This window comes from Ciconia boyciana, chromosome 1 (genome assembly GCF_034638445.1).
Source record: "Ciconia boyciana chromosome 1, ASM3463844v1, whole genome shotgun sequence".
Taxonomy (NCBI): domain Eukaryota; kingdom Metazoa; phylum Chordata; class Aves; order Ciconiiformes; family Ciconiidae; genus Ciconia; species Ciconia boyciana.
Genome location: NC_132934.1, coordinates 48,887,730 through 48,908,731, shown reverse-complemented (window position 1 = coordinate 48,908,731; position 21,002 = coordinate 48,887,730). Strand labels below are relative to the sequence as shown.

At 35.7% G+C, this 21,002-nt stretch overlaps 2 protein-coding genes across 12 annotated transcripts in view; one reads left to right on the top strand and one right to left on the bottom strand.

The window, feature by feature from the left end:
* Positions 1-1,166, bottom strand: part of TMTC3 (transmembrane O-mannosyltransferase targeting cadherins 3) — a 35,830-nt gene extending 34,664 nt beyond the window's left edge. For all 4 annotated transcript variants that reach the window (XM_072864819.1, XM_072864837.1, XM_072864811.1 and 1 more), the window contains exon 1: positions 1,075-1,166. The gene's annotated coding sequence lies outside the window, so the exon portion shown is untranslated. The remainder of the gene's footprint in view (positions 1-1,074) is intronic.
* Positions 1,167-1,270: 104 nt separating this feature from the next.
* The window catches only part of CEP290 (centrosomal protein 290), a 57,305-nt gene continuing 37,573 nt past the window's right edge, over positions 1,271-21,002 (top strand). For 3 of the 8 annotated variants that reach the window (XR_012043016.1, XM_072864761.1, XM_072864733.1), the window contains exons 1-23: positions 1,272-1,579; positions 3,723-3,779; positions 4,393-4,513; positions 4,654-4,731; positions 5,500-5,569; positions 5,781-5,827; positions 6,203-6,346; positions 6,555-6,608; positions 7,560-7,712; positions 8,085-8,267; positions 8,631-8,720; positions 8,796-8,918; positions 10,751-10,874; positions 11,414-11,586; positions 12,118-12,280; positions 12,955-13,055; positions 13,148-13,235; positions 13,714-13,826; positions 16,503-16,595; positions 16,898-16,982; positions 18,379-18,521; positions 19,106-19,270; positions 20,251-20,400. Coding sequence is in view for 7 of the 8 variants with exons in the window: in XM_072864761.1 (XP_072720862.1) it covers positions 4,412-4,513; positions 4,654-4,731; positions 5,500-5,569; positions 5,781-5,827; positions 6,203-6,346; positions 6,555-6,608; positions 7,560-7,712; positions 8,085-8,267; positions 8,631-8,720; positions 8,796-8,918; positions 10,751-10,874; positions 11,414-11,586; positions 12,118-12,280; positions 12,955-13,055; positions 13,148-13,235; positions 13,714-13,826; positions 16,503-16,595; positions 16,898-16,982; positions 18,379-18,521; positions 19,106-19,270; positions 20,251-20,400 (2,442 nt within the window). In the remaining variant the exon portion in view is untranslated. Of the gene's footprint in view, positions 1,580-3,722; positions 3,780-4,392; positions 4,514-4,653; positions 4,732-5,499; positions 5,570-5,780; positions 5,828-6,202; positions 6,347-6,554; positions 6,609-7,559; positions 7,713-8,084; positions 8,268-8,630; positions 8,721-8,795; positions 8,919-10,750; positions 10,875-11,413; positions 11,587-12,117; positions 12,281-12,954; positions 13,056-13,147; positions 13,236-13,713; positions 13,827-16,502; positions 16,596-16,897; positions 16,983-18,378; positions 18,522-19,105; positions 19,271-20,250; positions 20,401-21,002 lie in introns of all 8 variants that reach the window. The other 5 variants (XM_072864752.1, XM_072864723.1, XM_072864715.1 and 2 more) reach the window with 3 other exon arrangements.

Genomic DNA, 21,002 nt, shown 5'->3' with positions numbered 1-21,002 from the left:
TACATTTAACTATAATGAATTTTACTTTTAGTAACATTTCCCACTCATGAAATATAATCCAGTCTCTTTTCCTTCCCTAAATAAAAAGTTTGCTTTTCTTACCCAATATAGAGCTGTAATTAACCAATCTCTGAGGTATAAAAGCCTTTACTTTCAATCAAGAATTAAGAGTTATGCCATGACTGGACCAAGTCACATAACTATAAGGAATGCAAGCATCTTGCATCTTGTCAGCCTTTGTTAAGTATCAACACTAATCAAGAGATAGCAAAGAGAAAGAAAACAATGAATAATCCAGAAAAAGGCAAGAGTCCAAAGATGCCATTAGGATCACCTTTCTCTTTCCATTAAGAAATAAAAAACAAATCATCTTCAGCTCTCCACAGCTGTCGAATGAATACAGATATACACACGCCTCAAGTGGTTGCTGGTTTTCCTTTTTTACTTGAAAAGATGTGCCCACACGCATTTAGCTAAGACACAGGATCCCAAACTTTTTGGGCCATCAGATTACTACCAACGCTCAGACTTCCTCGCTGCCCACCAGCACTCAAGGGATCCGAGTAGTTTATAGATGTGATCTTTTCTTCTACTGCTCTGCAAGCTATCTTCTGGGCCCCGACTATTACATGCTTACACATAAAGCACATGCGTATCTGGGCAGTGTTGCAGCCCTCCAGTCAGCCGGTCATGCGGGAAAGAGCATGTTGCCCGCAGCCCTGCGGCGAGGCAGGAAACGTGAGGCCAGGGTGGGGGGCGGAGGGGGCCGGGCAAGCGGCCGCCACCAGGAAGGGAGCGGGCCGAGCCAGGGCGCGGGCCCATGCCCCGCTCAAGCGGCGCGGAAGCGTCGCCAGGGACCGAGGCCGCACCGCTGGCCGGCGCTCAGCAGGCGCAGAGGGCTCACGGATGAGGCCCGGCAGGCAGGGCCGGGGGAGAGAGTACCACCCGCCGCCGCAGAGAAACTGCCGCCGCAGAGAAACTGCCGCGGGCAGCAGCTATGCCGGACCCAGCCCTCCCGCCCCCCAAATCCCGTCTGTGGGGGAACAGCCCCCAGCCCGCCGCTGCCCGCCCTACCTGAGGCCGCGAAGGATGCGGCCTCACCGGCGCCGGCGCCGCCTCCCGCAGCTCACTCCGCCGCCGCCGCCGCCACACACTGCGCACGCGCACAGCACCCCCCACCCCCCCTCCCCTCCGGCCAGCAAAGGCTGTCGGGAAACCGCCCCCCGGGCCGGCAGACCCCGAGGCATGCCGGGAGCTGTGGTCCCGGAGGAGCCGCGCGGCACGCTGGGACACGCAGTCCGCCGCCGGCGGCGTGGGGGTGCGGCCCAGCGCCGTTGCCCTGGTGAAACGGTTCGCCCGAGCGGGATCGCGCCCTGCCCCGCCCGTCTGCCCGCTGTGTGGCCGTGCAGAACCTCGGGATTGGGAGTGCCCGGCTGGCACCGCGGGGCCTGTCGCGCCGCGGGAGCGTTGACCTTCCCCGCGCCCACGGGTATCCGGGTCCCCGGGAGCGGAGCCGGCGGGAGAGTTGATGGCGTCGCCTAGCAGCGGCCTCTGCCGCCACCGCCGTCCTCGGGGAGCGGTGAGGTCAAGGGGCGGGGGGTGCGCGGCGGGCGCGGCGCTGCTCGGAGGAAGGAGGCCAAGATCGCTGCGCTCTGCGCTGCCACCGGCCGGGCGGCCCGCGCTCCCCCGGGAGCGCCGCGGGCAGTGGGGCCGGGGGCGGAGCGGGGCCGCGGGTCCCAGGCAGAAGCGTCCCGGGGCAGGCATCGTCGCGGCGCGGTGCCAGACCCGCTGGGTCTGCTCTCGACTGATGCCTCAGCTGTGCCCCGCGATGAAGGTGGACGCAGATAAGGCGATTTGTTAATTCAGCGGAGTCAGATGAAATGGAGGCAAAATTGTCTCTCGGCAGCATCCTGGAGGGATCGTGGTCTGTCACTGCATCATTCCCGGTGTTGGGATGTACAAATTGGAAGAAAATGGGAACCCGGCACAAGATCCCATTGTGGTTGTGCCTTTTCATTTAAGATCTAGTGCCTGTAGAGCCAGTAGATGAGAGCAAGCTGGGTAATGTGATTTGAAAATCAGAAGTAGGTTAAGCTGGGTTAGTCCTGGTAAAATAATATGGAGTTAGCAAAACACATTTCCCGCATGACTATGCTACTTCTTGGTATTCAGTCTTGCTCAAGTATACGTGGCTGCGCTACACATTGTACAGACCTTTATGGAAAAAGAACAGTCATTCCTACTGGTGCTTAATTTCACTGTGATGATAAGGTATCTGCATGGTAGCTTAGCTGCCTCTTTACATGGTTTCCTGTAGGCAGCACAGGACATTATTGTTATTCTGACAGTATTTAAACATGCCCACCAGACCTCCTTTTCTATCTGCCCTTGCTGAACTTTGTAACATCTGGCCATTTTATATATGTTTGATTCCTTGAGTAAGTCAAGAAAATCTTGTGATAACTGGTGTCAAATGCACGTCTGTTTCACGCTTTTTGTAGAACCGTGATCTCCGTGTCTCACCACACAGATCATCTTTCAACTAAAAGCACAGGGTCTAGTTGAGGGCAAGGGATCAGCTAAACTTTATGATGGAAAACTTTTCAATTAAATAAGTTCTCTCTTATTGTCCTTAAGTATGTACATACTGTGGAACATACTGTATGCTTAGGTTGTGCCCCCCACACCTTACTATAGCTGGTCTCCTCCCAGGTTGGATTATTTTGTTTATGTACAGATATCTCTCCTTTCGGGTAAAATTTTAGGACTGATACTTTCTTAAGATGTTATTTTGTAAGTTAAGAGAAAAAGAGATTTGAAAGATGGAAGGTAGGAAAAGATTAACAGTAGTAAGGTTGTGTATTTGCTTTCAGAATAGTTTTGATTGTTGGGCATTTCATACCCATAATTCCTACATCTCATTGTTTAAGAAAAAATTAATATACTTTAAAAAAACACCCTTAAAGAAGTATGTTAATTAAATCAAGTAGTATTCAATTAACTGAAGGAGTGCCAAGATCAGTGTGCACCTGCATGTGATTTCCTTATTTTTCCTTTGCCGTCCACGACAAAGCAGAAAAGCAAAAATGTATATATCATGTCATCCTTACAAAGTCATGGATTATATGGAATGCATGTTTTCTAAAATATTTAGCAAACACTGAAAAAATGGTAAATATAGGGGAGCGCTCAAGTAGTTCATGTATTCAGAAAAGATGAGGAAAGGTTGATTTTTATCTTCCCTTAAGGATACAGCTGGATTTCAAAGTCTTACAGCTCTTCTTTCAGACTGCTTAGGCATATTTTTTGGGAAAGTAATACCAGTTCAGCCTTTCATTAAGGAAGGAAGTTTCAGTTGTTGAGTCTTTAAACTGCTGAATGATGAACAGGGTGCACGATAGAACAGATCTCAAAATATGCTCAGCACAGAGCATTGTTACAGTTATTGATTGAGCTTAATTTTTTTCTATAAATTATATATCCCTGCTGTGTCATTAGTTTTTTGAATAATAATTATTTTAATATTCTAGTTAGTTTTATTTCTTTCTTAATTTTCTTAACCATTTATGTCATATACATAATTTAGGGCAATAAGTAGATTAAAAAAATGTTCCATTTTAAACTTGGCAGAATCTAATTTTTGAAATATTGACTATAAAGGCTAGAGACAGCTCCAGAGAATAGAATAATCCAAGACTTCCAATCCCTTCTGGCTTTTTCAGATACTGCATTGACTTTCAGCTATATGAGAAGTCACTGTGGCCCACAGCAACCAGTAGGTAAGCAGTAGAACAAAACTTTGCACCACTTTCTGATGGTTTTTTTGTCAGTTTCCAGGTTGTTTACTGTCCTTTATCAATTCAAGTATTCTAGTCAAAAGGAAAGGATATTTAATACAAGAGTTTAATATCTTAGAAATGAATGTCAAGAAATGGATGCTCATGGTATCAAACTAAAGCAGGTGTTGGTTGTGTTTTAAATATTAGAAATAATGATTTTGTGACTGTAAGGAGATGTTTATCCTACAAGGGCTGGTTCAAATGGCATCCAGTTGTGTTTGTTCCTTAACATAAAAATGCTGCATTGAGAGGTGGGGACGAAAAGAAGGATATTAAAGTTAAAATAGAGGTTTCATGTGTGTCCTGATCGTCACTGTTAGTGTCACAAATTCATTGAGTATGCATGATGTAATTTTTAACTTAAAAAAAAAAAAGGTTTTACTGTAGTGTCCTTGTTTGCAGAGCAAAATGTGAATGCAATGCTAATCAATGTTACAAAATCGATAAAGTTATTAGAATCATCTTGTGTGGTTCAGTGGCCAGCCTCCTTTAAATCATTTGACAAATCATTTGAGATAATGTCTGATAATTGTTATTTTGATTTTTGTTCCAGGAAAAATTATAAATTCAATATGGCACCCATTTTAGATTGGAAGAAGCTTATGAAAGTTGATCCAGATGCTCTGCCTCGTCAAGAGGAACTAGCGGACAGGTTGCTGGAGACCATGTCCAAGGTACTCAAGGGGAAAACAGAACATAAGAGTTTTGTTATGAATTCTTCCCTAAACTGTCTCTGATCCTTCACATACATAAATTATTTATTTTGTGGATTTCATTGATATTTGTATAAAGACACTCTTGTCTCTTTCCATAGGTTGATGGGAAAGACTTAATAACTGAAACTCCGGAACACCTGATACACCTTTTTAAAATTACTCAGTCACTAATGAAGGTTTGTATTAATCCTCACTTTCTACAATTCTGCAGATACATTTGTTTATTTTTTGTTTAAATGAAAGCATCATTACTCTCTTTTTCTTTTTTTTCTTTTCCTGCACTGAACACTGGTTACTCCTGAGAGCATTTATATGCTAAATGTGTGCTTGCACCAAAGTATCAGCTTGTTGCTGTTGGGATTATGGCATGTAGGAATTAAAGTGAATAGGACTAACATAGTTAGATAGTTAAGGAACCTTAGTTTTATAGATGGAAAATACAAACAAATATCTCAAAAATTGGTTAGAAGTTGTAAGTTACTGGTAATGACTTTAACTTTAATAGACGTTTTTGTGGTAGGTTGATGTTTTAGAGTAAATAAAAATGTCACCATGGATGAAGAAACACTGCCTAAAACTGATCCTATAAATCTATCATACTTTCTTGTATTTACTCATAGATGTACTGAAAGCAAGAAGTAACAGCAACGTAGGTTAGCACATGTTTTAGAGAAGCTTTTTTACTGTTTTTAATTCTCAGCAGTATGCTTTTGAATGTTTAGGTAGCCCTGTAGAATAAATTCCTAAAGAAGATATTTCAACAACCTGAACTTCTTCATTGTGAGCATGGGGAAAAATGGGAGTGGTTTCATTTGTTTAAAGAGAGAAAATCAATGTTCTTTTGTAAATATTTTCATCATTTTAAACATGAGGTCTATGGAACAATCTTTTCATTTACGTTAGTAGTAAATATTTCCTCTTTGTTTACTATAATTTTTTCCCAGATGAAAGCTCAAGAGGTAGAGCTGGCACTAGAAGAAGTTGAAAAAGCTGGGGAAGAGCAAGCCAAATGTGGTAAGCAAGCCTTTTTATGATGTTCCTAAGTGGTTTGTTAAATGTATTTTTTAGGGTTTCTTTCAAGTTTAGGGAATGGAATAAAATACCAGCTGCTGTGAAGTAAAGTGCTTCAGTGAAGCCAAATATTTAAAGACCAAGGTTAACCATTGTTGGTTTATGTACATTTTACCTTGTTGGGTAATTCACTATATCTGTTCTATTTTAACAGAAAATCAATTTAAAACAAAGGTGATGAAACTTCAGAATGAATTAGAGGTATGTTTTAAAATTTTGTTAGTTTATAGAGTGCTGTTTGATGGTTTTTCTTTAATGAGGTTTTTTAGACTTGCATTTAATCTAGTAAAGGGATGTAATAGCCCTACATTTTAGCTAATACTTTTTATTGGCTTTTGAATATTCACCAGCCTCAGGTTTGCTAAGAGCTGTATGTACAATGAATTTTTTTATACTTGGAATAAATCCCATTTATTTTTAGAGCTTTCTGGGTTTTATTGAAAGAAGCTAGTGAGCCCTTCCTGTTGCTTTTCCTGAACATTAGGCATGTTAGTCTTAGCATCTGCTTTGGTTTTTTAGTTCTTTCTATTTTGAAGAACTGTACTGTATTTATAACATTATTTTAATGCTCTTAAGATGGCACAAAGATCTGCTGGTGGTCGTGATACTCGTTTTTTGCGTGATGAGATCCGCCAACTGGAAAAACAATTAGAACAAAAAGAGAGACAGTTAACAGATATAGAAAAAGAAATGGAAAAAGAGAAGAAAGTGAATGAACAGGTAAGAAGGACTTCAGCTTGAAATCTCTAAAAGGTGTTCTGACACATCTTTTGAAAAGTCAGTGTTCTGAAAAGAGCCTCTGAAATTAAAAAAAAAACTGATTAAATAGGACCACTATGCATTCATTTTCTGTTTTGTTTCTGGAATTCTTTGTTTTCGTAGTTTGTGGTGTTAGTGATACATATAAAGGTTTTCCGTCTCATTCTAGCTTGCTCTTCGAAATGAAGATGCCGAAAATGAAAACATCAAATTAAGGAGAGAGGTTAGTAAAGAATTATTGCTGATTCATTGTATTTTTATGTATAAAGATATTATTAGCTTTCTGTATTTATAATCTTTGGTGCAGCATGATGTTTAATTCTGGTTTAGAACATTTCCTGGTTACTGGTACAAAGAGAACATGGAATTTTAATCACATTTAGCAAATATATAGTACATCTGCTCCAAAGAAACTTAGTTAATTGAGGTCAGGAGGTGTCTACATTTGAATTTACATAGTCCTCCTGTGCATTAATTTTGTCTGGATTTTGTGTTTTGAATTTTTAGTATTTTTCTTAAATACTATTGACAAAAAGATTTAGTAGATATTAGACAGGATTCAGTTTATGCTTGCTGCTTTTGCTAAGATTGTCTGACCGGTTAAAATAAAATTATAAAAAGTCAATAGTTAATATAACAATAAATGCAAAGATAGGGTTAACATTATTACTATAATTTTTTTTTTTAATCATTCTCTTGAAACATTTTTTCTAGCTGTTTTTAGAAAAAAATGCATGCTTTATAGCATTTAATACCTGTAATCTTGGCCTCTGAGAGAATAAAACAGACAGCAAAAGTTAAATTAATGTCCTGGGAGGAAACCTTGAGAATTATTCCTCGAAATGCCCTTTTACTTGTGTGTGTGTGTACATGCATGCACAGGTATACAGAAAACTATTTTATTTTGTTTCTATGTTGATTCCTATTTCTTCCTAAAGCAAAGATAATTTCTAATGTTTTTCATGCTTTGTTCTCTTGGTCTTGTTCTCTCCTTTTTAATCTGAAGAAAAAACGCATAAAGAGAAAGGTGAGGCTTCTAAGTTCTTTAAAAGCAGACTGTAGGAATTTGGATGGGTTTTGACTGTCTTAGCTCTTTGTGTTAGCTTGCTAGAAAAGCAACAACTTGTCTTCAACTCTTCAAAATAGATTTAAGTTTGGATTGTTTTCTGTGCAGAACGAACAATTGCGTCAGGATGTAGTTGACTATCAGAGGCAAATAGATTCTCAAAAAGAATCAATTCTATTACGAAGAGGAGAGGATTCTGATTACAGATCACAGTTGTCCAAAAAGAACTTTGAGCTTGTCCAGTATCTGGATGAAATTCAGGTAAAATCTATGCACGCTACTGAGTATTTATTAGACTGTTACTGACAATAAGTGTTTTGCACAAAGCTATGTCAATTTACAGATCAAGTCATGTAGAGTAAGGGAATTTGTAATGCAGTTGGGTTCTGTGATGCATATACTCTGCATCTGTGAATCTGGCAGAGGTAATGAAGTTACTGGCAATGGGAGATGTGTCTCTTTATTTGCTGTTAGGATTTATTGAAATTGATGACCTAGCAGTGAAATACTGTCTCCTGTGCTAATTTCATGTAAGACTTTCAAGTCTTACATTTAAGGTAGCTATCACTTGAGTGCTTATTCAGGTATTAAGATGTGCACTTTTTAAAAGCAGCTTTTTCTTTAATTTTACAGAATTTGACTGAAGCTAATGAGAAGTTAGACATTCAAAACCAAGAAATGAGGAAGAATCTTGAGGAATCAGTGAAGGAAATGGAGAAGATGACTAATGAATATAACAAAATGAAACGAATTGTGCAACAATCTGATATTGTTATGGATCAGTTAAGAAAAGAGAAAGAACAGTACAAATTTCAAGTAAGAACTGACTTATATTATTGAATGTAATTTTTTTTAAGTTTATACTGTATTTTCATATTTTAGCTTAAATTAAAAAACACTCAACATACCCAGTTAAAAACACGCGCTCTACTGAAATAACACTCTCTAAAAGTAGCGTGATCTTTAAATTTGGTGCAAATTTTAAAACTTGACTGCAGGTCACAAGATTTTTTTGTACAAAATGTTAGTCATACTCTGTTCTTAAGAGTCATGGCCTTCCCTTGCTGCTGTAGTGCTAATCTGTTAAATTATATGTGCTTGATGTAATGTGTTTGTACATATACATTGGTTAAGCAAAACATTTTTGTGATACGATGTTCATCCAAATGGCATTTCTAGGTTCAGGAGCTTTCAGACCAGCTGAAGGCAAAGAATGAGGAAGACGATCCACTCATGGCAGCTGTAAATGCAAAAGTTGAAGAATGGAAGGTACTTTTTAATACTTTAAAAATTATTTTTAGGAATTATTTCAAGTGTTCTGATGGTATTTTATCTTCTTTTCAGCAAATCTTGGCTTCAAAAGATGATGAACTCCTAGAGTATCAGCAAATGTTGTTTAACTTGAAAGAGAAAATGAAAATGGCCCAACTTGATGTAGACAGAAACAGTATAATGGCCCTTCAGCAGGTACAGTCTATGTGAGAAATTACACACATAGAGATTACCATTCACTAAATATGCTAGTGACCAAATAATTATTTAGTCTTTCATAATTTGCAATACCAGGATATGTGTTACTTATACTTGAGAATTATGAGACAGGTTGATTCATTCCACTACAAAGTTAGCTTAATAGACAATGCACAAAGGAAACTTCTCTTGCTGTATGTATGAATTGAGCTCTTGGTAGTTGGTTCTGTTACTTTCATCTTTATCTTTTCTAACTATTAGTAGAGTGATTGATTTAACATCTAAGCATCCGTAATTTAATGTTTTTAAATTATAGCTTAGTTTTTGTCCTCTAAATTTGTTAGTCAAGGAAGAGTCTTACCTAGTGTTTAATTTTCTGTGTTCCTTTGTCTCACCTGTTGCCATACTATTAAGTCTGTGGTTCAGCCCATGATAGAGCTGGCTGAATTTAAGTATCTCTCATATTCATGCAAAATTACATAGTTCTTTATGACTTTTAATTTCCCCACTTTCTTGAAAAACATAAAAAGAATAAATAAATAACACGGCCCATTAGGAACACTGAAATATACATTATAGAAAGCATACTGTATGATACCAGGATGATTTCCTGCCTTGCTTCAAGTTTTTTAAATAAATGTGTCACGACATTTGTGTTACATGTTGGGCCCTTGTAGACTGAGCAGTATGGTGAGATATATTTATGCAGTCTTCCAAAAGTAGGAACAGATAGCTTCTCAGGAGAAAAAAAACCTTAAGTACAAATCAGCCTCTGATGATTAGAAGAGGAAGGCAGCTGACAGTAACTTTGGTAAGCAGTTGTAGAGTCTGGTTTTAGCTGACTAGATGGCTGTAGAGGTTGCTTTTTTGGATGACCATTAGTATGACATTTTGAACAGTTTTGTGGAAATAAGCATCTTTTTAAAGCAGACACTTAAAAATTAAATCAAGTTACTGCACTGTGTTTTAACTCAAAATGGACTGAGCTTGTTATGGTTCAGTGTATGTTTACATTCTAAAGGGTTATGTTTAGCTCCTTACAACTTTACCTTTACATTTGAAATGTGGTTATATTTGTCCTCTAAGAAAGCCTGAGCTTTTGTTTTTCATAACACTGGTATAAAGTAACGTCAGCAACTCTTGAGATTTTTACATTATAATTACTTTCTGTAACTTTTTTCCAAGTCTCTTTTTTTTCTCTTTTTCCTCTTTTTTCATTCATCACAGAAAAAATAACATTAATCTCTCTGTGATATTTCTAAAGTTCATGTATAAGTACAGAAATAGTATAATAGAAATCACTTTCACACTCTGTGTGTACTTGTGGATGTATATGCATGCAAAACAAGGTGTGATAGGAATTTTTAAAAGTTGGATGACTTGCTGAAAGGCAGTCTGCAATACAGGTGTCATGTATAATGGATTGTTAGTCCTTCCAACCTTGAGCTTGTATCTCGCGGTTCCCACGGGCAATTGTTTATGAGGAAGCTGTAAGAAACCTGTATCGTCTCAAACTTTTCATCATATATTGGCTAATTCTTAGAGAACTGTTCCATTTAAAATTTATATACTAAAATAGTGCTTTTATTTTTTGTGTGTTTGTATGCTTTATTTTTACTCTTCCTTTTATTTTTCCTGCTTTGCCTTTATATACCCAACTTCTAGATATCTGAACTCTATGTTGTAAGTACAGTATATTTGATGTTCTATAAATTGTTTTGTATTAGCTACTTTTAATTTCTTCATTTACTGTGTGGTGTTCTATATTGGTAGCTTGCCTGTCAGTAAAGAAAAATTCTTTAATGGAGTTTATTTTTTTGTGTGTGTAGGGTGTGCAAGAGCGAGATGCTCAGATAAGATTGCTTACTGAGCAAGTCGAACAGTATACCAAAGAAATGGAACAAAATGCATTTGTTATTGAGGAATTTAAAAATGATCTCCAAAAAGATAAAGGTAACATGACCATTTTATTTTAATATCTACAGAATGGAAAATAAGAAACCACAAATTGTGCATTCTTTATTCTCTACAAATACAGAAAAATATTTGTAGTATTTGAGTAATATTAGTCTCTAATTTTTTTGTTCATTTCCATTTATTAAACATTTGTGAAGAGTTTAAATTTATTCACAGTACTTCAGTGGGCTTTATGGGTAATACGGTGCCTAATAAAAGTATACCTGGTCTGTAAGGGTTAGAGCATAACATATAAGGTCTCAGCTCTATCAGGAATTGCAAATGAGTAGTAGCATGCAATTCAAAATAAATTCTGATATCCCTTATGTGCACTTACTTCTTATAAATATTGTTTGAATGAACAATTAGTAAAAAAAAAAAGCTCTTATATGTAGTCTTTTGTAATTACTTAATTAAAAAGAGCAGAAAATGAAGATCTCCTTTATAACATAATCTGAAATGTTTCTTTCTTGCTTAATGGCTGATAGCAAGAATTCCTAGTCGAATTGTAAACAGATCAAGGTTTTTCTTTCCAGGTCACTCGTCTCTTGCTCATCAGAATCGTATTGGGGATATGCAAGCAAAGTTAAAAATGCTAGAAGAGAGAACTAAGGAGGCTGAGAAATCAGCAGAATTAGCAGAAGCAGATGCTAGAGAAAAGGACAAAGAGCTTGTTGAGGCTCTAAAACGGATGAGAGACTATGAACTGGTAAACAATTTGTCAGAGTGGACAGGGTATTTCATCATATTTTAGGAGATCATTTTGTCCTTCCATTTTTTATTGACTGTGTTCTAATTAGAAATTAAATGAATGACTTCTGGCGCTGTTGTTTTGGTTTTTTTTCTTTTCTTTCATAACAACATTTAGTGGTTACTGACTGCATGCAATTTGTTAGGCACACTTAACAATTTTTACAAGTTGTCAGTTTTAACATATTCATATGGGCTTCTGAAGTCCATTGAACAGTAATTGAACACTTAAGATAGGATTCTTCGAAGGATCATGTAGTAAGAGGACTCAATTTTGAAATACGCAGAGACTCCTCTGTAGTAAAAAGACAGATTTATAGGATCTGCTTTATATTCAGTAACTTTTTTCACTAAGCATAGTGCAGAAGAGTGATACAGGTTGAAAAACGTCTTTTCTTATCTCTGTAATGATGAAAGACAGATTCATAACTTATTTTCTTATATCTTCTGTTGGTTATTTTGTTTTTACTTTCCATTTGGGTTTTTACAGGGAATATATGGTTTGGAAGAAGCTGTTGCTGAAATAAAAGATTTTAAAAAGCAAATCAAAATACGAGATCATGAGATTGAAACGTTAATTAAGGAAGTCAATAAACTTGAACTTAAAATAAATGATTTTCTTGATGAAAATGAAGAACTCAGAGAGCGCTTAGGTATGCTAAATCCATTACATTTTCAATTATTTGTTGTGTAAGAATTGAAATCACATTATATCATGGAAATCTTTTACGATACCAAGTAACTAGTTGGAAATCATTTTGTATATTCTGCTACTATTTGCAAGTAGTTTTAGTTAGTTAGGACAAACTGCATGAATGTACATGGCTAAACTTGAATGTGCATGACTAAACTTGGCTTACTGGTTGCTTTGACTGAATCAAGTAGGAGAATAGGTTTTGTAGTGCTTTTTTGGCTTTGATTCCTCTTTGACTGTACACTGCTTAATTAATTTCATAATATGGTATTTGGAAACCCTAACATACTGAAGTTGTAATGCTAGATTGAAAAACACAGAGAAAACTTTGGACAGGCTTAGTTTTACATAGAAGAATCTAAACATAAATATAGTTAATTTTAGGTGGCATTTTATTGCATTTTGGGTTTTGAGTAACTGAAGTAAAATTATGCTTTCTTCTGGGGTTATTAAATGGAGCGTAAGATGTATGTACATATATAGAAATACTTATATATATTCAACTATCAACATATTATTTTTTTAATTCTACTTGAATAGTCATGTTCTGATTTAAATTAACTGCATTCTAATGATTACTAACATTAATGTTCCTCCTTAATGAATAATTATAAAGCATATACTGTGTTTTAGGTCTTGAGCCAAAGACAATGATTGATTTAAATGAATTGAGAAACAGCAAAGCACTGAGGCAGCAGCAACATAGAGCTGAAAACCAGATTCTTTTGCAAGAGGCAAGTGATAAATGCTATTTTTGTGTAAGAGCTTCATTATAAAAATGTATTTGAACAAAATGAAATACTGATCTGTGAATAATAATATGCAGATTGAAAGACTAGAAGAGGAAAGAATTGAACTGAAAAAACAGGTTCGTAAGTTGGCTCAGGAGAAAGGAAGAAGAGTTGCAACAATAGGTAGGAATTTTTTTTATTATAAACTGTCCTTTCAAAAACATGCTGTCTATACTTATTAGTATTGCTATGTTATATTTACCCATTTGTTTAAATTACGAGGCTAAACACATTTCATTGAATCTGTAGGAAGAGGTGGGTGGTTTTGTATTTCCATAGTCTTACAGCCCAGTAGCTTTTTGACTTGTGATGGCTAGTAATGCAGCATTGAGAGTTGTGTCATTGGCTTGCAGTTCTTAGGTGCAGCATGATCTCACCATGATTTCCAGTAAATCTATATAATGTATGTGTTTCAAAAATCTTAAAATTTTAATTCTGTGCCAGCCAGGGAAGCATAATATGCTCAAATGGAGAGGTTTACAGCTCGTTACTTTGCAGGTAGAAAACTAGAACTCAGATATACTAAATGGCATATGTTCCCTTGCTTGGAGACCAATTAAAAATTCATAATAATTTATTACTTGTATTTACTTGCAATTAGGATTGGATGCTGGTGATGTGCAGATAACTGATAGCTTTACTGAAGAGAAGGGAATGAATAAGAGGAAGTTGGATTTCTTGACCAGGCATGATATTGCTGAAGTAAAAGCAAAGGTAGGTTCATAAAGCAAGTTCATAAACATTTATTGTATTTCTTTCAAAATAAAAATGATGTTGTTTTGTAAAAATCTGTTCAAATATTTCTCTAGGTGCTTTTATTAACTGCTTTTAAAAAATCAAAAAATTAATAATTTGAATTCTTCTGGAAGACTAATGAATATTCTATTTTTTGTGAGTATAGGCTAGCTCGTGTAACATGGAAGGGAGAAACACACTTGCAGATAGAGAAGCACCAGTTAGACTTTTGAAGTCAGAGAAATACATAGCTGAAAACAGTAAGACTGTGGGAAATCTACCTAGAAGAACTTCCAGCATACTTGAGAATTTAGATCACTTGGAAAAAAATAGAAATAATTCTTCAGTTCATTTAGGTTCAAAACATGTGACAGAGTGGCAACTAGTTAATGACAACTGTAATTCTGAAACTCTTAGTATAAAAGAGCTTTTCGTATCACCAGAGCTACAATTTACACAGACATCAGGGATAACAGATTGTACAGACAGTAGAGAGATGTTGAAAGACTTAAAATCTGACTACTCAGGTTCATTTTCTGCCTATCAGCAAGTGTGTCAGACCTCAGAGGTAAATAACCGAAATTACAGAAACAAACCATCTTTTCAGAATCAAGTGTCCATAACTTCTAATTCAGACCAAACAGGTCAGGAAGATTTTTGCCCAGGACTCTCTCTCAGCAAAATGTCTCTGATTTCTTGCGCATCAGCTCTTGAAAAGCCAGTAACACACAAAACACGAATAATGACATTGAAGCATAAGCAAGACTATTCGCAAGTAAAGTTTTCTGATTTAACTACCTTTCAAGAAGACAGAGAAGGAAATAAATGCCTAACAGAATTGTTACAAGTAAAAACTTCAGAAAGTGGACTTGAAAATGGACAATCGGAACACTTAGGTCAGGTAGATCCTGTTGAAAGTCTCGTAGAACAATTGAAGAGAGAATTAGCCCTTCTTAGATCACAGGTGAGACACCTTTATAGCATGTGTATGTTTATATCTGTTGCAGTTATTGAGAAGATAAATTCAAATGATAAAGATGTGTTAGTTTACTTCCATCTTTATTAATTAAAGCTATAGGATAGTTCTAATAGAACTGGGCATTTTTTCTTCTAATAAAAAGAAGTGCCAAGTCATTAATTTGCACTTTATTTGTTGACACAGGACTGAAAAATGTAGGCCTGTATTTTCATTCTGTCAGTGGAAAAAGTTTGCACAACACCCGTGCACATGCACATAGATGGGTATGAATAGAGAACAGTTTTTATTCTAAGACCTTACACACGTCTGTGTAAACAAAGTATTCATCACTTTTCTCATTAGTGCGTACAGCCTTGCATCTCATATAAACCAATTGTTGCAACTGTATTTTAAAGAACATAGTTTGAGAATTATTTTTAAAAATTGTTTTAAATAAATACAGAGAAATACAAATGGTAATTTACAAGTGTTAGTTGAATGAAGGAGGGACTGAATCGGTCCTTTGGTATGAAAGATAGAAGATGAGATTTCTGTTAAAAGGCGCAGATGTTATTTGACTAGAGGACGTCTCCTACCTCCAGAGTGAACAGGTGGTGTAAAGTTAGACTTTTGGAATGAAAAAGGCCTTTACTTCTGGGAAACATCTAAGAAGTTCCTGAGTTGATTCTTCTAGCCTTTTATCCATTTCCCTGCCAACTGACAAAGATAATGTGTACCTGTTTTCAGAAAAAAAGATTTCCAATGAAAAATTCCATTGTTTATTAAAATGATCTCTAATGATAAAATCTTTTAGGTTCTCAAAGGGGTTTTTAAAAACTTTTTATACTCAGTGAAAGAAGAAGTTGATTTCAGGATGCTTGCTGTGGTTTCTTTTATTCGCATGATCAATCATACAAAAAAATTATTCACTGGTAGCTTCCTAAATTGGTACCTTGAAATGCTGTGTTAGTTTTCTGTATAGTGGAGGACATTGCTTTGGTTGCTAGAGATACATTTGGGGCATGGATCAAGCCAATCCCTGAGTCTCACAGACTTTTGGTCTGTACCAGACTGTTGCTCCAACTGCTGCATGACCCAAGAACACGTTTCCCTAGACAGTGTTATATGGGATACACCTTGTGTAATTCTTCCAGTGAATCCATCTCTGTTGCCGTTGCATTTCAGGCAGGAGATTCATATGGGAAATTTTCATGAAGGCATACTCCAAATTTGAAAAAAGGCTGGGACTAGAACGTTAGATTGCTAAAACTAGAATCTGTGTATTTTTTGATGGGGACAAACCATCTAAGAATGTGATGAGGAAACATCATGGTTACAATGTATAAGATAAGAAAATAGGTCTTTCCTATCTGTAACTGAAATGTTTTGGAACTGATGGCATTTCTGTTGAGCCTGTTGAGCTACATAATTGATCAATGGAAAGTATAAGTCTGTATGCATCAGGCTTTTTTCAATTATACAACAATTTTTCCATTCTGCAGGAGTATGCTTTGCTGTTGTGATTTCTCGTAAAATACTGTGTTAGCCAAGCTGTGGAATGAATAATGCCTACTAATTGCATTTTCAGTAGAAGTGGGTTTTTTATATTTTGGAAGATAAGTCTTGAAAATATAATTTTTTGTATATAAATGGAGATAGAATGCTATACTAATAACTTACTGTTGGGGTTTTTTTAGAATGAGCAGATATCCGGAGATTTGTTGATCAAGACTATGCTAAATAGTTATACAGAATTAAATCTTGAAAGATGCAGAAGCCAGGCAGTGCAGGTAGTACAAGTTTTTTTTAAAAAAACAAATCAGGATAAATATTTATATAAAGTTTATTTGTGGTTTGAATAATTTTTTCCTGATAATTTTGTTGCTGTGAAGAAGAGGCTATTTCTTTGATTGTTGCCTTCTATATAATGCCTCTTTTTGGTTTACATAGTATGTAATTTCACTGTTGAATATATATGGATTAGCAATATTTTCAAGCATTTATTCTCATTTAACCACAGAATCTTCAGGAAAATCCTAATACTAAAATTCCTAAATTACCATTTTTGAGTCTCCTTTGTTCTTTTCTTTAGAATGAGTATCTTGCAAATGAATTAAGTATGAGAGAGAGAGATTTGGAGAAGAACAGGACTTTAATAGCCAAATTTCAATCTAAATGTAAGTTGCAACCTGTTTTAAAACTAGGAAATATTATCAGGTACCTGCAGATAGTTTGCTTATTTAGTTGTTCTGTTTCTGTGATTGTGACCACAAATATCTGACTTTACAGTTTCTGCTTTAAATGCAGTTTACTTTAGTATCTTCCACAATGATTGAATTTGCTGTGTACATAGGATGTTATTATACAATCATTCTGATATACTTCTGAACTGTGGAAATTATGGTTGTGAATTGGTCTAGGTGTGAACACAATAATTACAAAACAATGAATGTAAATGGCATTTATCGAATTGGAATTTCTTTGAATTCTCATTAATGACTTTTTTTAAAATTTTGTGTTTATATTAGTGTATATCTTTGTGTGTGTGTGTGTATAAATACATATATAGTGTTGCTAATTTTAAAACTTAAATTAATGATAGTGCATGAAACATAGTTTATTCATACTAAATACATTAAATAGGATCTCTCATGTTTTTCCTTCCTGAATCAGACCTAATAAGGGCTTTAAGTCTGTGAGTGATCCGAAGTATAACAATTATACAATTTACTTGTGTAATTATAGTGCTTTTCTGGCTCCAAGGAAGTGTTGGGAAATTAAACCCACTTGTTGCTTACGTATATATGTATGGTAGCTGAAGGGCACTGCTTGCAAACTCTGAAATAAAAATAATGCTAATTTCTCTAGACAGGAATCTTATTTTTTTCCCAGAGAATGTGAATTCTAAAAATTCTTTTTTATTTTTCAAAATAGACTTGGCGAAACTGCTCAAACTGCTCCCAGTTTTGCAGTTCACTCCTGGGTCTTCAGGACAGTTAGTCATATTGTTAAGATGCAGAGAATGTCCTGACAGGTTTGTTGTTTTTTTTAAAGTTTCCAGACTTCTTGCTGTGTGCTGGAAACTCTGGAATTCCACGGAGAAACTAAGGGTGGCAGGAAAACTGTATGTCTTGCGAGTCCTTATTACAGCCAGATAATTTAAATGTTCTTTTTTCCCAGTCTGCAGCAGGAATTCAGGCAATTCCTATATACTACATTGTTACACCCAAACATTTCCAAGATAGCCATGTTTCTGGATTTGTGAAAGCCAGTCAGACAGGCTACTAAAGAAGTGAAAAAAGTGGCAGGAAACATAGAAGACTGGAAGGTTCAATAAAGTCAAATGTGCTCCCATGAAGCATTTCATTATTGTTTTGCTGGTATTTCTCCAGCAAAATACACTCTCCAGATGTCCCTAGCAGCTCTACTTTTAACTTCCTAATTGATTATGTCTGTGTATAATATTAACATTGTTTTTATATATCAAATCAACAAGTATTATGATGAAATGTCCTAGGAAACCTAAACTCCTTTTTTCAGTGCTTTTAGACACATTAACAGTTTTTATTACAGTAAAAGAATTATCAGAAGAGAATAAGCAACTTGAACAAGGAATGAAAGAAATATTGCAAGCTGTCAAGGAAATGCAGAAGGATCCTAGTGTGAAGGGAGGAGAAACAGCCTTAATAATCCCTAGTCTGGATCGTTTAGTTAATGTAAGCTTGCTTTCTAAAGTATTACTTAGCTTTATAGGATTTACAGGCTTTTTTTTTTTTCCTCCTCAATTATTAGGTTATTGTATAATTAAATAGTAGCTTCCTTATACATATACTTCCTTAGTTACAAGTAGCAGTACATAATGTGCTACCTCTCTAAAAATGCAAATTAAAAATATACAGCAACAAGAGATTGCCAATAAAAATGAAAAAAAAAAAAATCTTCAGATGGATAGTATAAAACTGTCTTTGGCAAGTTTATTGTCCCAGTCATAAAGCTTAGGTAAAAGTTCATTTGCACATCTTTTATCTGTCTGGGACCTGCAGGAAATGTCTAAGAAAAAGCTTTATTCAAACATCTTACCAAAAAAATCAGTGTTTTTACAGGAAAATTTAACCATTTAAATCACAGTCTATGGCAAATATACCATCAGAAAACTGATAAGTAGATTTTTAAAAGTTAGAATTTCATGCTTTTTGCTAATTTCATGTAGTCTAAGCTTGCGGGCTCCAGTTTATTATGAAAAAACAAAGCTTTTCTGCACTTTTTCTCTGTTTTGTTAATTAAATGTTTACTGCATTAGGCAATGGAGTCAAAGAATTCAGAGGGAATCTTTGATGCTAGTGCGCACTTGAAAGCTCAGGTTGACCAGCTTACAGGTCGAAATGAAGAATTAAGACAGGAACTGAAACAGACTCAGAAGGAGGCAATGAATTTCTCTAATCAGCTGGCAAATGCAAATGAAAAGGTATACAATTTATTTTGTACTTGAAAAGTGGCTGCTCTGATAATTTAGAACAAAATCACACAGTCTATAAGATACTGAATTTAGCTTATGCGAACAGTGTAATTATACAAATCTCGATTACATTTATGTATTGGATCTACCATTTTAAGTTCATTTTAAGTTCAAATCTTACTCTTCTTAATGTTATTTTATCCTTGGAATATCCTATCATGTTAAACACCAAGCATGCCTATCTTTTGGGGAGAGCTGTGCCCGAAAAAGCTCACAGATTTATTTCTTCAGAAAGCTACTAGTCTTGCATTTGATATTTATAAATAAGTAACAGAGATTAAGTGTTCTAAAATGATGAATCGTTCTCTAAAATCCTGTATCTTGTTTTAAGTTGTACAGTTGATTCTGTGGAATGCTTCTTCCAGGGCAGGAATGAGGAATGGGATTTTACCTTACAAGAAGCCAAATTTAAATTTGCCTTTCAGAACAGCTTTGGTGATGCAAAAAGATTTGCCAGTAACTAATATTCTAGACTAGTGTTTTATGTACTGTTAGAGTAGAGAACCACAGAGCTTTTAAGAAGGTAAATGAAAAGGCAAAGATTTGTTTAGGATAAACCATCAAATAACCACTGCAATAATTCTGTCCAAAACTTCATCTTTTTAAGAGAGATAGAAATGCACTGTGTTTTAAACAATTTGGAATAAAACTGTGTGAATCCTTAGGTATGTGAAGCTGCCCTGATTACTGGAGTCATTTGATAAAATTGGCTTAAGATATTATGCATTTAATGATTTATGGAATCACAGCATTTTTAAAAGGTTACTTTAAAGACTGTTTGAATGCTTTAGAATATAAGTGGAAGTGAATTAGGTTGTTAATAACAACTGATGTAGCACAGGAAAACAATATATTTTTCATCAGTGATTTTTTTTTTTTTAATTGAATAGCAAGAGCTACTTCTTTATGTTTTTGTTTCTATTCTTTAGATTGCACAACTGAAAAATGAAATTTGCTTATTACGTCAGTCAGAAGGTGCCAATATTGTCTTCCAAACAGTGAATCTTCCAGAAGGAATTGTTCCTTCAAGTGTTAATATGATTAATTCTCTGAATGAATGTTTAATACATCTTATACAGGTAACTCATTTACTCCTTGATATTAAGAATATTTGTAACATATAGCTAATTCCTCCAAAATCTAGTACCATGCCATGTATGGACATGGAAGAACTCTCCAAAAATTTTTTGAAGTCCTGACATCCAGTAAACTGTTTGGGTTATTCAGTTTTTTTAAAACTGTAAGTATTTTGCTGTGTTGTAAACCTGGAAGGTAATACTTAATTCAATTTTTTACAATAATTCAGAAATTTTTTTTTAATCTGAATTTTGATCTAAATATTTGCCCACTCTTCCTTCTACTTCTGCAGTTGCACTCTTTCTGTGAGAAATTCTCTCTTACTGCTGTCTGGATTCCACACCTGAGTCTGCATGTGCAAATCCTACTCTGAACAGTTTTTTTCTGTACAGCAAAGGTCTCTATTTATTTACCATATGAATTTTCATTCCATTTTTTGTCAAAAATATTTGTCAATATTATTTGTCAAAAACGTTTGTAAAAAGAGGCATAAATACATTGAAACCAAAGCCAGTGATTCCCATGGGAAGCATAGCAGACAAGCATATGGTAAAGAAGAATTGACTCTTTGAGAACTGTAGTAAAAAGAACTTGCCTTTTTATT